The sequence below is a fragment of the Hemitrygon akajei genome, chromosome 13 (assembly GCF_048418815.1).
Source record: "Hemitrygon akajei chromosome 13, sHemAka1.3, whole genome shotgun sequence".
NCBI classification, from domain to species: domain Eukaryota; kingdom Metazoa; phylum Chordata; class Chondrichthyes; order Myliobatiformes; family Dasyatidae; genus Hemitrygon; species Hemitrygon akajei.
Window position 1 is genome coordinate 110,196,793 of NC_133136.1, and position 16,851 is coordinate 110,213,643.

General features: G+C 42.8%; 2 protein-coding genes across 3 annotated transcripts in view; both read right to left on the minus strand.

Moving 5' to 3' along the window:
* The window catches only part of klhl8 (kelch-like family member 8), a 54,877-nt gene extending 50,215 nt beyond the window's left edge, over window positions 1–4,662 (minus strand). The window contains exon 1 of one of the 2 annotated variants that reach the window (XM_073065273.1): window positions 4,213–4,345. The gene's annotated coding sequence lies outside the window, so the exon portion shown is untranslated. Of the gene's footprint in view, window positions 1–4,212 lie in introns of both variants that reach the window. The other variant, XM_073065276.1, reaches the window with a different exon arrangement.
* A 10,292-nt stretch (window positions 4,663–14,954) lies between these two features.
* Window positions 14,955–16,851, minus strand: part of blvrb (biliverdin reductase B) — a 40,515-nt gene continuing 38,618 nt past the window's right edge. Inside the window, exon 5 of the mRNA XM_073065278.1 lies at window positions 14,955–16,602. Within this exon, the coding sequence (XP_072921379.1) occupies window positions 16,445–16,602 (158 nt within the window). The 3' untranslated portion in view covers window positions 14,955–16,444. The remainder of the gene's footprint in view (window positions 16,603–16,851) is intronic.

A 16,851-nucleotide genomic window follows, 5' to 3' on the forward strand; every position in this document is an offset into this window, starting at 1 on the left:
AGGTGGAGGATAAATGCATGGCTGAGGGATTGGAGCAGGGTGCAGGGATTCAGATTTCTGGATCATTGGGACCTCTTTTGGGGCAGGTGTGACCTGTACAAAAAGGACGGGTTGCACTTAAATCCCAGGGGGACCAATATCCTGGTGGGGAGGTTTGCTAAGGCTTCTGAGGAGAGTTTAAACTAAAACCATTGGGGGGTGGGAACCAAAATGAAGAGACTGGGGAAGAGGAGGTTGGCTCACAAATAGAGAAAGCTTGTAGACAGTGCGAGAGGGAGGATAGGCAGGTGATAGGGAAGGGACGCGCTCAGACCGAAGGTTTGAGATATGTCTATTTTAACACACGGAGTATTGTGAACAAAGTGGATGAGCTTAGAGCGTGGATCAGTACTTGGAGATATGATGTGGTGGCCATTACAGAGACTTAGATGGCTCAGGGACAGGAATGGTTACTTCAAGTGCCGGGTTTTAGATGTTTCAGAAAGGACAGGGAGGGAGGCAAAAGAGGTAGGAGCGTGGCACTGTTGATCAGAGATAGTGTCACGGCTGCAGAAAAGGTGGACGCCATGGAGGGATTGTCTACGGAGTCTCCTTGGGTGGAGATTAGGAACAGGAAGGGGTCAATAACTTTACTGGGTGTTTTTTTTATAGACCACCCAATAGTAACAGGGACATTGAGGAGCAGATAGGGAGACAGATTCTGGAAAGGTGTAATAATAACAGAGTTGTCATGATAGGAGATTTTAATTTCACAAAGATCAATTGGCATCTCCCTAGAGCAAGGGGTTTAGATGGGGTGGAGTTTGTTAGGTGTGTTCAGGAAGGTTTCTTGACACAATATGTAGATAAGTCTACAAGAGAAGAGACTGTACATGATTTGGTATTGGGAAATGAACCTGGTCAGGTGTCAGACCTCTCATTTTTGAGATAGTGATCATAATTCTATCTCCTTTACAATAGTACTGGAGAGAGATAGGAACAGACAAGTTAGAAAAACATTTAATTGGAGTAAGGGGAATAATGAGGCTATCAGGCAGGAAATTGGAAGCTTAAATTGGAAACATATTCTCAGGGTAAAGTACGGAAGAAATGTGGCAAATGTTCGGGGATATTTGTGTGGAGTTCTGCATAGATACGTTCCAATGAGACAGGGAAGTTATGGTAGGGTGCAGGAACCGTGGTGTACAAAAAGCTGTAATAAATCTACTCAAGAAGAGCTAGGTAATGTTAGAGATCTAGAAGATTATAAGGCTAATAGGAAAGAGCTTAAGAATGAAATTAGGAGAGCCAGAAAGGGCCATGAGAAGACCTTGGCAAGCAGGATTAAGGAAAACCCCAAGGCATTCTACAAGTATGTGAAGAGCAAGATGATAAGACGTGAAAGAATAGGACCTATCAAGTGTGTCAGTGGGAAAGTGTGTATGGAACCGGAGGAAATAGCAGAGGTACTTAATGAATACTTTACTTCAGTATTCACTATGGAAAAGGATCTTGGTGATTGTAGTGATGACTTGAGGCAGACTGAAAAGCTTGAGCATGTAGATATTAAGAAAGAGGATGTGCTGGAGCTTTTGGAAACCATCAAGTTGGATAAGTCGCCGGGACCGGATGAGATGTACCCCAGGCTACTGTGGGAGGCGAGGGAGGAGGTTGCTGAGCCTCTGGTGATGATCTTTGCATCATCAATGGGGATGGAGAGGTTCTGAAGGATTGGAAGGTTGCAGATGTTGTTCCCTTATTCAAGAAAGGGAGTAGAGACAGCCCAGGAAACTACAGACCAGTGAGTCTTACCTCAGTGGTTGGTAAGTTGATGGAGAAGATCCTGAGAGGCAAGATTTATGAATACTTGGAGAGGTATAATATGATTAGGAATAGTCAGCATGGCTTTGTCAACGGCAGGTCCTGCCTTACGAGCCTGATAGAATTTTTTGAGGATGTAACTAAACACATTGAAGGTAGAGCAGTAGATGCAGTGTATATGGATTTCAGCAAGGCATTTGATAAGGTACCCCATGCAAGGCTTATTGAGAAAGTAAGGAGGCATGGGATCCAAGGGGACTTTGCTTTGTGGATCCAGAACTGGTTTGCCCAGAAAAGGCAAAGAGTGGTTGTAGACAGGTCATATTCTTCCTGGAGCTCAGTGACCAGTGGTGTGCCTCAGGGATCTGTTCTGGGACCCCTACTCTTTGTGATTTTTATTAATGACCTGGATGAGGAAGTGGAGGAATGGGTTAGTAAGTTTGCTGATGACACAAAGGTTGGAGGTGTTGTGGATAGTGTGGAGGGCTGTCAGAGGTTACAACGGGACATTGATAGGATGCAAAACTGGGCTGAGAAGTGGCAGGTGGGGTTCAACCCAGATAAGAGTGAAGTGGTTCATTTTGGTAGGTCAAATATGATGGCAGAATATAGTATTAATAGTAAGACTCTTGGCAGTGTGGAGGATCAGAGGGATCTTGGGGGCAGAGTCCATAGGACACTCAAAGCAGCTGCGCAGGTTGATTCTGCGGTTAAGAAGGTGTACGGTGCGTTGGCCTTCATCAATGGTGGAATTGAATTTCGGAGCCAAGAGGTAATGTTGCAGCTAAATAGGACCCTGGTCAGACCCCACTTGGAGTACTGTGCTCAGTTCTGGTCACCTCACTACAGGAAGGATGTGGAAACCATAGAAAGGGTGCAGAGGAGATTTACAAGGATGCCGCATGGATTGGGGAGCATGCGTTATGAGAATAGGTTGAGTGAACTCAGCCTTTTCTCCTTAGAACGACGGAGGATGAGAAGTGACCTAATAGAGGTGTATAAGATGATGAGAGGCATTGATCATGTGGATAGTCAGAGGCTTTTTCCCAGGGCTGAAATGGTTGCCACAAGAGGGCACAGCTTTAAGGTGCTGGGGAGTAGGTACAGAGGAGATGTCAGGGGTAAGTTTTTTTACTCAGAGAGTGGTGAGTGTGTGGAATGGGCTGCCAGCAATGGTGGTGAAGGCCTATAAAGCAGACCGGCAATTCCCAATTCAGTATTGGTGGTCAGTTGCCCAGAGGGCTAACAGTGTGCCAGTACTGGGATATGTTATAGGGCTTCAGAATTTCCTGCGGGGAATTGAGTGCGAGTTATCTGCACCAACTCAGCTGCTGGGGTGAGGGTCAACAACATCACGTAGTATTCTGACCCATGTCTGATCAGCACTCCCACCCCATCTGTGCCACAACAGAATCTACTGATCGCACCTCCTCATGACTCTCGGGCCACCTTCGAACCCAAGGAACTGGAAACAAGTGCTCTCAACATCCCTCCCCGCCATATATCGCCTCTGAAGTAAAGGCATAGCCACAACCTGAGCCAAAACCAGAACCGTCCCCAGACCAACTGTGCAGAAGGTCCCAACAGAAGGGAACGTGCCGTATTGCCCTGCAGGTAATACCATGAATGTCACAACAGACAGGACCTCCCGGATGCCACCCACTTCAATTCTGCCTCTCATTCCCATATAGATATGTCCATACATGGCCTCCTCTACTGCCATGATGAGGGCAAACTCAGGTTGGAGGAGTAACACCTCATCTACCATCTGGGTAGCCTCCAGCCTGGTGGTATGAACATTGAAATTCTCCAATTTCCGGTAATCCCTCCCCCCTCTCCTTTCCTTCCCCTCCCCTATCCCAGGTCCCTCTCTGCCTCTCTCCCCTTTCAACTTTCTGCTCCTTTATCTCTACAGTTCTTTCATGCTTATCCCCTCCCCCCCCTTTATCTTTCCTCTGATTGGTTTTCCACCTGGCACCTCTAGGCCCTACCCCCTCCCCTATCTCTATTACTGGGCTTCGGCCCTCTCTTCCCCCCCCCATTCCTGATGAAGGGTCTCGGCCCGAAACGTTGGCTACTCTTTTCTCACGGATGCTGCCTGACCTGCTGAGTTCTTCCAGCGTTGTGTACGTATTCTTTGATCCACAGCATCTGCAGTTGTATTTTTGTGTTCCATGAAAACGAATCATTTACAAAACAACTCCAACGGAGCATAGCAAATGGACGAGACACCGAGTTTAGAGCCAGAATGAACGCCAACTCAACCCGTGATTTTAGTAGCTATTTTAAACAATTCCCGAAATCCAAAAAACACAACCCTAATTTGGTCTTCAGTTGAAATACCACAAAGCAGTTCGGTGATATTTAAACACATCTGACCTAACAGTGCTGTCCCCAAATCCTCACACATACCTTCTCCTGTTCCATTTCCACAGCCACTGCAGCCGGAGTTCGGGCTGTCTGTGGAGCTTTGGCGAGGCTCCCTCCGCACAACCGGCTGGTCGGAGCCCCCCAGCACCGCGAATGCTTCCGGGTCGTGGGTCGGTTCCGGCTAGGCCTGGCTCTGTCTGTGGGCGAGAGCCTGACCTCGGTCCCGGGCAGCGTTCCCGTTTGCCCCTGTGCTCCAGTCAACTCGGGCACAGACGCGGTGAACTATTCTTCACTTTCCAAGTATCACTGTTAAACAAAGTCGCTTTGAAAATTATTTTAAACCCAATGTCCTTGCTGCTGATCTGCAACAGGCGTTGATGGAATTTGAACCGTTGTAGGAAGTCCATGAGGCAGTGGAAAGAGCATTTAGTAAATGGTTGAGCACCCTTTATCGAAAGTGCTTGCAGCCAGATGTACTTTTATTGTGGATTTTGTAATATTATGAGATACCTCGGAAATAGGACCCAAGTCTAAATACTGTGGTGAACTATATATACCTGTCTGGACACGCCTCCCCCTGCTGACTGCTCCTGTGGTTCCTCTGACGGACCCCGGTATAAAGGCGATTGGGGACTCCGCCCGGCCTCAGTCTCCAGGATGTAGTGTGGTGGTCAATTGCTGCTTGTCCTTTCTTCCAGCCAATAAAAGCCTATATCTCACCTCGCGACTCCAAGAGTTATTGCTGGTGCATCAAATACGAAATCCATTCACATTGCATATGTAGAATCAGAATCAGGTTGAATATCATCGGCATGTGTTGTGAAATTTGTTAACTTAGCAGCAGCAGTTCAATGCAATACAAGATAATATAGAAAGAAAAAATAAATTAAGTAAATCAATTACAGTGAGTAATATTGAATAGATTAAAATAGTGCAAAGACAAAATATATATTTAAAAAGTGAGGTAGTGTTCATGGGTTCAATGTCCATTTAGGAATCGGATGGCAGAGGGGAAGAAGCTGTTCCTGAGTTGCTGAGTGTGTGCCTTCAGGGTTATGTACCTCCTTCCTGATGGTATCAATGAGAAGAGGGCATGGCCTGGGTGATGGGGGTCCTTAATGATGGATGCTGCCTTCCAGAGGCATCGCTCCTTGAAAATGCCTTGGAGGCTAATACCCAAGATGGAGCTGACTAACTTTACAGGTTATATATAAAACCTGAATGTAGTTTTATATAATACACTTTTAATAATTTAGTGCATGAAATAATAGCATGTACATTGAACCATCAAAAAGGGAAGAGGTGATTACCTCAGCCACCCAGGTGGACAGTCAGCCAGTGGTTGTTTGCCATGGCCATCATTCCCAACTCTTGAGTTCATGTGCCACTAGTAAGGAGTTTCTGTCTTGCAATTGTTCATCACATGAGTACTGATGCAGCTGTACAGCGTGTTGGATTTCATCAGCAACGATCTTGGCAAACGCATCAATGAATGTCTCTGCTGTTTTGTGATCTTAAATTTCTACAACCGGCCTGCTGAATATTCACAATTACCTTGGGTTTTCAGTTTGTCGTGATAGATCTTTGCTTGTTTCATGATCAGCTTAACATTAAGCGGCATATATTCTCTCCAACACTGATGAATGCATTCTCAATACACAATCAAGATCGTCATTTTTTGCTTCATGAAGCTTTTAAAAAATGTTTTTTATTACCCAGTTCATTACATAAGTGAGGTCTCTTCTCATGGCCGTCTGTGATATGCAGAGACCTGTATATCATCTGGGAACTTTCCCAACACCTTGTCAAATTTTCCAATTGTGATGTAGTCAAGTCAGTGCTCAAAAAAATTGCGGATTTTCAAGGTTTTTGAACTTTGGAATTTCAGATAAGGGTTTCTTATCCTAAGCTTATTTGTGACTTCACCCGTCGATAACAAGTGGAATGATTGTTATTTCAGCAATTTTTTAAATAAGATAGGAAATAGCAAGTTTTGGTTAAAAATTCCCAGTTACTGCAAATTCATGACATTGACATCAAAGCTGCTGGACAAAAATAACTTTTTAAATGGCACATCACCTATCACCCAGGACATAAATGACCTGGATGAGGAAGTGGAGGGATGGGTTAGTAAATTTGCTGATGACACAAAGGTTGGGGTGTTTGGAGAGTCTGGAGGGTTGTCAGAGGTTACAGCAGGACATTGATAGGATGCAAAACTGGGTTGAGAAGTGGCAGATGGAGTTCAACCCAGATAAGTGTGAAGTGGTTCATTTTAGTAAGTCAAATATGATGGCAGAATATAGTATTAATGGTAAGACTCTTGGCAGTGTGGAGGATCAGAGAAATCTTGGGGTCCGAGTCCATAGGACACTCAAAGCAGCTGCACAGCTTGATTCTGTGGTTAGGAAGGCATACAGTGCATTGGCCTTCATTAATCATGGGATCAAGTTTACGAACCAAAAGGCAATGTTACAGCTATATAGGACCCTGGTCAGACCCCACTTGGAGTACTGTGTTCAGTTCTGGTCGCCTCACTACAGGAAGGATGTGGAAACCTTAGAAAGGGTGCAGAGGAAATTTACAAAGATGTTGCCTGGATTGGCGAGCATGCCTTATGAGAATAGGTTGAGTGAACTGGGCCTTTTCTCCTTGGAGTGACGGAGGATGAGAGGTGACCTGAAAGTGGTGAATAAGATGATGAGATGCATTGACTGTGTGGATAGTCAGAGGCCTTTTTCCCCAGGGCTGAAATGGCTAGCACGAGAGGGCACAGTTTTAAGGTGCTTGGAAGTAGGTACAGAGGTAATGTCAGGTAAGTTTACGTAGAGAGTGGTGAGTGTGTGGAATGGGCTGCCAGCGACAGTGGTGGAGGCAGATACGATAGGGTCTTTTCAGAGACTTTTGGACAGGTACATGGAGCTTAGAAAAACAGGGCTATGGGTAACTCTAGGTTATTTCTAAGATAAGGAATTGCAAGGACTGCCAAGACGATCATTGGGATCCCTCTTTCACCCAACCGGGAGGTTGTCAAGACCCTGTGTACATTGACAATGCTAAGGTACACAGGGTCCTAAGCATTGTCAAAGATCACTCCCATAAGTCGCACAATCTCTTTTGACACCACCTGCCCTCCCCCCACACCTTACCATCAGGCAAGGGATACCATGGCATTAAGACAAAGACTTTTAGGATGAGAAACAGCTTCATCCCACAAGCCATGAGACTTCTGAATTCACCGTGACCACCAAGGTCTCATCACATATGAAGTACTAGTAGCATTATACGTTTACTGTTTAATGTTGTAAACACACCTTATGCTAAATGTCAATCTTCTGGAATATTTTATTTGTGGCAATATTACTTCAAAAGTTGTATGTGAGGTATACGTATTGTGCTATGCAATTTAGTCTGGAGGGACGTTGTTTCATTTGACATAAGTGTATAAGGTTGCAAGACAATCAACTTGAGCTTCAACTTGAATCTCTTCATATAAATTTTTACTGATCATTTGTCTCCAATGTCACAACAGTTGTCAGTGAACTGTTGTCTTTAACTTTGGCAATACGCATTGCTAAATGATATTGGCATCAATAGTTTCATAGTTGGAACTATGGAGATCAGGTTGCAGCTATATATTATTTCCTATTGTATAAGCTTATGTGGCACCACTGCTGTCTCCTAGGTTACATGACCAATTAAAGCTACACCTTTCGAAGTCAACTCTTTTTAGAATAAAGTTGTGTTAATCGCAGCTAATCACACCACTGTGCTATCCACAGAATTTGTTGTGATTTGTTACTTGTCCAAACTTGCAAAAAATGAAGTGTATTGTGGCTGAAAATTTAATTGGTGTTATGCTGATTTTAATACAATTTTAGAAAGAATGGGGCACTCTGTAGAAGCTGTCCACCTTCCAAAATGTGCACAATTCAAGAGAAAAAAAAGGCTGGCAGATACATAGGACCATTCACTGCTTCAGGGCCCTCGAGTACTTTCCCACTCACGTATAGTCACTCAAGAATATGTGAAAGAACAGAAGTTACTTTGACCTTCAACCCCTGCTCTACTGTTCAATATTGTACACCAATCTACTATCCTGTACTATCAATACTATTTCTAAATTCACATTGAATCCAGGAATTAAATAAACCATCCACTGAATCAACTCACAGGTTCACAGTCCCCTGAGAAAGTGACTTCCAAAAATTCTCAGCACCCTGAAGAAGTGCTAGTGTACTCACAATTAGCATCCAACATATATTGTACTCTAGTATATTAGTTCAAGAGATCAAGATAGCAAACCCCTCCCAACACCCTGATGCTTTACAATAGCAAACCTAAATTAACTAGTACTATATACTGTTTTACAGTGACAAGCCAACAACCTGTCTCTGAATGTGAACAAAACAAAAGAGATGGTTGTTGACTTCAGGAGGGCACGGAGCGACCACTCCCCGCTGAACATCGACGGCTCCTTGGGAGATCGTTAAGAGCACCAAATTTCTTGGTGTTCACCTGGTCCCTCAACACCAGCTCCATAGCAAAGAAAGCCCAGTAGCGTTTCTACTTTCTGCAAAGGCTGAGGAAAGTCCATCTCCCACCCCCCATCCTCATCACATTCTACAGGGGTTGTATTGAGAGCATCCTGAGCAGCTGCGTCACTGCCTGGTTCAGAAATTGCACCATCTCGGATCGCAGGACCCTGCAGCGGATAGTGAGGTCAGCTGAGAGGATCATCGGGGTCTCTCTTCCTGCCATTACCGACATTTACACTACACACTGCATCCGCAAAGCAAACAGCATTATGAAGGACCCCACGCACCCCTCATACAAACTCTTCTCCCTCCTGCCGTCTGGGAAAAAGCACCGAAGCATTGGGGCTCTCACGACCAGACAGTTTCTTTCCCCAAGATATCAGACTCCTCAATACTCAGAGCCTGGACTGACACCTTACTGCCCTATTGTCCTGTTTATTATTTATTGTAATGTCTGCACTGTTTTGTGCAATTTATGCAGTCCTAGGTAGGTCCATAGTCTAGTGTAGTTTTTTTCTGTGTTTTTTTTTACGTAGTTCAGTCTAGTTTTTGTACTGTGTCATGTAACACCATGGTCCTGAGAAAACGTTGTCTCATTTTTACTATGTACTCTACCAGCAGTTATGGTCAAAATGACAATAAAAGTGACTTACTTACTTGCTTAACTTCATTGTCACCAAACAATTGATACTAGAGCATACAATCATCACAGCAATATTTGCTTCTGTACTTCACACTCCCTGGAGTACAAATCGAAGTAAATATAATAAAAAAAATTTAAATTATCAATCGTAAATAGAAAAGGGAAAATAAGGTAGTGCAAAAAGAAACCCAGAGACAGGCCCGGATATTTGGAAGGTATGGCCCAGATCCGGGTCAGGATCTGTTCAGCAGTCCTATCACAGTTGGAAAGAAGCTGTTCCCAAATCTGGCCGTACGAATCTTCAAGCTCCTGAACCTTCTCCCGGAGGGAAGAGGGACAAAAAGTGTGTTGGCTGGGTGGGTTGTGTCCTTGATTGTCCTGGCAGCACTGCTCCGACAGCATGTGGTGTAAAGTGAGTCCAAGGATGGAAGATTGGTTTGTGTGATGTGCTGGGCTAGATTCACAGAACTTGACTTGATGCCAATGCCCATCATCTGGTGTGTCAGGATCCAGAGCTGTAACTAGATCCCACATCTAGACTAAAGTCAACAGCTCTGTTCATATTTCACACAGTCTCTGGTTCTCTGCTCTTAGGCCTAGGGACTGCCAGCAATCCCCAACTGACATGCAAGCTATGTCCATTGGCAAAATGAGTGGACCTGTCCCATGGGACTGATGAAGCTATAGATCAAATGCTGTTCTTAACAATTTATGCTGCACCCTCAGGCCATTGACTCTCTCACCATCACTAACCTCATCAACCGTTGTGATCTCCCATCCACTGCCACCAACCTCATAATTCCCTTACTCCACAGTTCATGTTTCTACCTCCTACCCAAGATCTACAAGCCTGACTGTCCAGGTCGACTAATTGTTTCTGCCTAATCCTGCCCCACTGAAACTGTGCCTGCATAACTCAACTCCATATTCTACTCCTTTGGTACAGTCTAAGTGGTGCAGACAGCCCAGCACATCTGTAGTTGTGAATTTTCCATGATTCAGGTCATTTACAAGGGCAGGTGTGCAAAAAGGGCCTCTAGGATCATTGGGGACCCGAGTCACCCCAACCACAATCCATTCCAGCTGCTACCATCCAGGAAACGGTACCGCAGCATAAAAGCCAGGACAAACAGGCTCCAGGACAGCTTCTTCCACCAGGCTATCAGACTGATTGACTCACACTGATCTGAGTGTAATTCTATGTTACATTGACTGTTCTATTTATTATAAATTACTATGATTGCACATTGGACATTTAGACGGAGGCATAACATAAATATTTTACTCCTCATGCATGTGAAGGATGTAAGAAATAAAGTCAATTCAATTCAATTTCCCACCTACATCTGTAATGCTTCTAATATTCTCAATCTCCTCAATAACTTACAATTCCATGGCTCTGACCACCTCATTGTCACCATGGATGTCTAGTCCCTATACAATTCTGCTCCTCTTCAAGCTCTCCGCTACCTTCTCGACAAAGACTCAGTCAGCTCCCCTTCACCACCAACCCACCTCTGTCTGGCGGAACGGGTCCTAGCCTTCCTTTGGCTCCTCCCACTTTCTTCAAGTTCAGGGGTAGCCATCAGCACCCGCACAGGCCCCAGCTATGACTGCCTTTCAGTGCCACATTGATGACTGTATTGGTACAGTTTCATGCACTCCTGCTTAGCTTGACAATTTCACCAACTTTGCCTCCAACTTCCGTTCTGCCCTTAAATTCACTTGGCCCATTTCTAACACCACTCCCCCCTTTCCCGATCTCTCTGTCTCCATCTCTTGAGATAAACTGTCTGCTGATATCCTTTATAAACATACTGATTCCCATGGTTATCTCGACTATAGCTCTTCCCATCCTGTCTCCTGTAAAAAATATTATTCCCTTTTCTCATTTGCTTTGTCTCCATCTCATCTGTTCCTAGAATGGGGCTTTCCTTTCCAGGGCATTTGAGATGTCCTCCTTCAAAGTATGGGGTTTCCCTTCCTCCACCATTGATGCCACCCTCACCTACATCTCCTCTATCTGGCAGATATGCACGCTCACCCCATCTTCCCACCATCTGAACAGAGCTGGAGATCCTCTTTGCCTTACCTTCTAAGCTATGAACCTCCGTATCCAACACACCATTCTCCGCAAACTCCGTCATCTTCAATGGGATCCTACCACCAAATACATCTTTACACCCAACTCCCAATCTCTGCTTCCTCTGTGATTCCCTTGTCCACTTGTCCTGCCCTACTAATCCCCCTCCTAGCACGTATCTTTGCAAGTGGAAGAAGTGCTATACTTCATCCCTCACCTCCAATCGGCACCCCAATCCCAACTGAGGACAACACTTCATCTGCAAATCTACTGGTGGTTGTCTACTATATCTGGTGCTCCAATTCAGCCTTTTCTACAGCAGTGAGACCCAAAGTGAATTTGTCGAGCACCTCCGCTTCATCTGCAAAAAGCAGAATTTCCCAGCGGCCAAGCATTTTATTTCCTATCCTCTTTCCTGTTCCGACATATTAGTCCATGGCCTCCTCTTCTGCCCCTCAGGGTGGAGCAATACCTCATATTCTAGGTAGCACTTCAAACTGATGGCATGAACGTCAATTTCTCTTTCTCAGATTCAGATTCAGTTTATTGTCATTTATAACCACAAATACAATGCAGTTAAAAATGAGACAATGTTCTCTGGAATAATATCACAAAAAAAGCACAAAAGAGACCACACAAGAAAAACCACATTACGTTTGGTAATCCTCAATCCAGAGTCCGGAGAGGCTGCTGCGTATCGATATCGCACTACTGTCTTAGCACGTTCCCTGGAAAGGAACTACAAACACATCAGACAAACCTAAAGCTACAAGACCTACACAAAACCACATAGTTACATATAGTTATAGTTAACATATAGTTTCAACAGTGCAACCATAATTGATAAAAGACTAACTGACAAAGACCACTGATGCATCATCAATAACTCTGAGATGTGGGTTAAGGTAGGCTTTTATTGGCTGGAAGAAAGCACAAGCAGCAAGTGACCATCATACAACATCCTGGAGACTGAGGAAGGGTCTGTGGCTCCAATTGCCTTTACACCGGGGTCTGTGGGAGGAGCCACAGGAGCAGTCAGCAGGGGGGACGTGTCCAGACAGGTATATGTAGTTCACCACAACCACATAATTATAACACAGTTTCAACAGTGCAAAGCAATACCGTAATCTGATAATTTTTTCCCTCTCTCTTCCCTCTTTTATTCCCAAAGTTTCTCAATGTTTAAAAATTATCCTGTTCCTATGAAAGAAGGTGTAGGAGCCATGTCTTTTCTCGATCTGCTTTGTATCCCGTGTTGCATGTTGATTATGGCGACTAGTCACATCAGTGTGTGAGTGCTAAAAGCAAAGGAAATAATTTACCCATTCTTGCTTATTTTGTGGAAATTTGTACATTGTGGAGGTCATATCTTTGCTGACCACTTATTATCGCTTCAAGTTTGTTTGTTTGCTAGTTACTATTAAAGGATCGATTAAAGGATTTGACTCCTTGGAACAATCATATCACTGGAGCGGAGGGTGTGTTGTGCAGGTGTAACAACCCTGTGGCAGTCGCAGGTGGGTGGCAATTGTTGTGTTTTGATTTTGGGTTAGTTTTGCCTCTACAGGAGGCAACTTGACATTTTTCACATCATAGTCATGCACCTCATTTTGCCTGTTCTCTTTACCCTTCTGCAATCTTTTATATCCTCCTCACAGTCTTCCTTCCAACCCAACTTTGTAAGTCCAGCAGATTTGGATGCTATACACTTGATAATAGGGTGGCAGGGTGGAGGTATGTCTCTGATATCAAAGGAGGGCACTCCTTCCCTCCGTTAGCCCACAGGTCACCCTTGGCCTAGGCATAGCACCTGCTTAGCCCCCGATCAGGGTCATGTGAATTCATGGGAGCAGGTGGTGGATGGTCGTATAAGCAGCTGGTATATATCACAAGTCCTGGTTATGCGATCACTGACACCAGGCAGACACTCTCTGAAGAGTATTGATAATGGCTGGGATCACCAGTCTTGTAAAAACACTGCCTAGAAGGCGATAATAGCAAACCACTTCTGTAGGAAAATTGCCAAGAACAATCTTGATCATGAAAAGACCATGATCACCCACGTCATATGACTTGGCATGTAACAAACGACCACCTGATAATAAATAATAAAGTAGATCAAGTGAATAGCATAAGATACCAAGTGCAAAATAGATTGTTCAAGTAGAGAGCCCAAGCATTTGTGCTATCCCACCCCACAAATTGGGAAAAAAAATGTTTCATTAACCAGTCCTCATTTCACTCTTGTATTAGTATCCTGGCTGCAGTATTGAAGACTTATGAGCCATAACCAACTGTACCTCCAGTAAAACTGTTCAACACTGGCATTTACCCAATAATGTGGAAAATCATCCAGACACATTCTGTCCATAAAAAGCAGGGCAGTGCTATCAAAAGAAACCTACGCAAGCCCGATTTGAGTTTCAAAGAACATCTCAACTCCAGGTATCAAATGGATCAAAGAGCTGAATTACAGAGGCAGGGTGAAAGTGTCTGCCCCTGACATGGAAGACAACGTCCTGTAAAACTATTGAGTGGGCAGCAAAAGGAAAACACTCCAGTAGTTGGAGTTTTAGTTAGCATTAAAGAAAATGGTTGTCATTGGAGAAGGATGCAGGAATTCCTCAGAGCCATATCAAAGACTGCACAGTCTTCAGCTGCTTCATCAATGACCCTCTGCCTTTAGAGCAGAGGTGGGGATTTGTTCTGGTGATTGTTCCTCTTCGCAGTTCCTCAAGGCCTGGGATTTCCTGGTAGGAGGAAGCTGTCCATACTCACATCTTCATGGTAAAGATGAATTTTACTAGATGACCCAATGTCAACCTCTTTGGCAGAAGCAGCCCTAATCCTTATCAGCAAGCATTACGAACAGGAAGAATGGTGGGGATATGATAATGCAGTGCTGTAGGAGTGAGTTGGGTAGTGCAATACTGTGGGTAATTTCACTCACTAAATAGCTGGTAAAATACTTGCTGGAAGGTTGTGTCTTGGTTTGTCTAGTTGACAAACCTATCAAAAATCATGATGTTTCTGAATGTCACTGCATTCAAAAACAATTTTAAAAGTCCAATTAACAACATTTTAAGAATTTAAATAAAAGTGAATAACAATTCCCACACTCCATCTAACCTGATATAGATTCCGATGGCAAATCTCCCAATGTTGGTGCTTGGAATTGCCTCGATTTTCTACCAAATCCATGAGAAGTCCAGCATCAACAGGAATTTCCTGGCAAAAAATCTGAGCCAGCATCTTCAAAAATATGTTTCATTTTTTAAAAAAATCAGCACCAAGATCCTTAATTCTAAAAACTAAAGACTGTAGGTTAATGCTTAGTTTGCAGTGTTATTCCAAGCCATTGTGAATTCTGTTGAAAGCAGGTATAAAATTATGAAGTGAGATATATAGGGAAATGTATTTTCCAAACTCTTTGTAACCTGAATGAAATTGTTGATGTAATTCTGTTGTTTAGGGAATATATTAAGATCTTCATCATTTAACTGTTAGACAGCATGCTTCCTTTTATTGCAAATAATATCTTTATTAAAACTATATTCACCGTAAAAATTCCAGATTTTTCTTTAACACTGCATTTAGCAAAACAGCAGTTTAGTAATGTAATAATGCATAATCTTTTTAACATTTATACAGTTATTAAAGTACATTCATACAGCAACTATATTTAGTGCAAGGTGACATGCCCTTAAGTTATGTTATGATTTAGTACTGATGCTGTTGTCCACATTTTGTTTCAACTTGACTTTGGATAAAAGCCAAGTGGTATGCCTGGAGATAATAGTCAAGTTATAATTCACAACTATCTTGCACTCCAAAGTTAACATCCATGTTGAGCAGTTTCAACTTTGGGACAATGCTAAATTTGCCAAATAAAATACAACCTGATTTTAAGATGCATGCCTTGTTTCAGTTCTTTTTCCAGGTTCTGCTAGATTTCTTTTAAACCCAGGTTAGTATTCAGATCTTAAAAACCAATTATCAACATCCTTAAAATATTACAAACTCACATTTTTAACTATATAATACAGATGTGTGCAATGAAAGTATTCATTGGATGAAAAAAGAAACCCAGAATGTACAGATTTTCAATCCCCAGCCTGAATGTATAAAACACTTCAATTTTGAAAGTTACTATACATTAGGAATCTATTGTACGTCACTATTATCTTCTATTTTAAATTGTCAGTGATTAATTTGTTAATATAGATTAAGTAATCTACAAAAACACATCAAGGTTGATACAGATTATATATAGGTTCAGATGAAGTACATCTGCATTACTTATCATTATTTCTTTACTTAACCAGTTGTTCTCTGAATACGTCTGAATCCCTTCGTGCAATTACTTTATTTATTCATTTATTAAGATACAACACGGAATAGGCACTTCCGGCCCTTTGAGCAGAGCCACACAGCAAAGCCTAGCCTAATCATGGGACAATTTACAATGACCGATTAATCTACTAACCGGTATGTCTTTGGACCGTGGGAGAAAACCAGAGTACCCAGAGGAAACCCACCCAGTCACAGGCAGCAGCAGGAATTGAACTTGGGCCGCTGGTACTGTAAAATTCTGTGCTAACCACTACGTTACCATGACACCCCCAATTAGTTTGATAATTAATTCATTTGTCATTAAATCACTCAAAACTGTTGATAAAATCAGGTTTCATATCATTAGCTTTTCAAATTCCTTCTGTTTTATACTGATATAGCAAAACCAAGTAGTACTAACTAGCCCAATAGTGAGGAATAAACACCTGCTAGATTTTGCGTTAACCCAAAAAATATTATGTAACTGTATGCAGCCAAAGCTATACATAAACAAACTAGAGATGAAAGTAAATAGCTATTTAGATCTTGGGTTAATCATGCAAAGTAACATGTATTATTTTTGTTTTGCTGTTGTTGTAGTGTCCCTTATATGCTTAAAGAGAATCACTTTAAGCAATAGTAAAAAGAAGTTAACACTGCAGTGTAGGAATATATCTTTCACTTTGTTACCATGGCCACAGAGTTCTTCACCCATGAATCCACATTAAGCTGGGAAAGCATAAAGCGAGCTACGTCTCCTCGTGTCACTGAATTTGTAATGGGAATTCCATCCTGATCCGGAACAAAGTAGCCATCATGAGTTAATATTTCTTTATCTATAAAAAAGGAATAAATAGGAATTGCTGAATAATTTTTAGTATTTTTGAATATATAGAAATACACAGATAATCCCATTGTGAAAGCATATGCACATGTATTCTATGCATCATCATAAATCAATTTTTGATAGAATACAAGAAGCTGAGGGCTAAAATTAACAATGCCTACTTACAGCTTTTATGACTGCACACCAGGATGCCGGGAGAAATTCAGTAACAAAGTACTGCATGTGGATGAATCGCTGT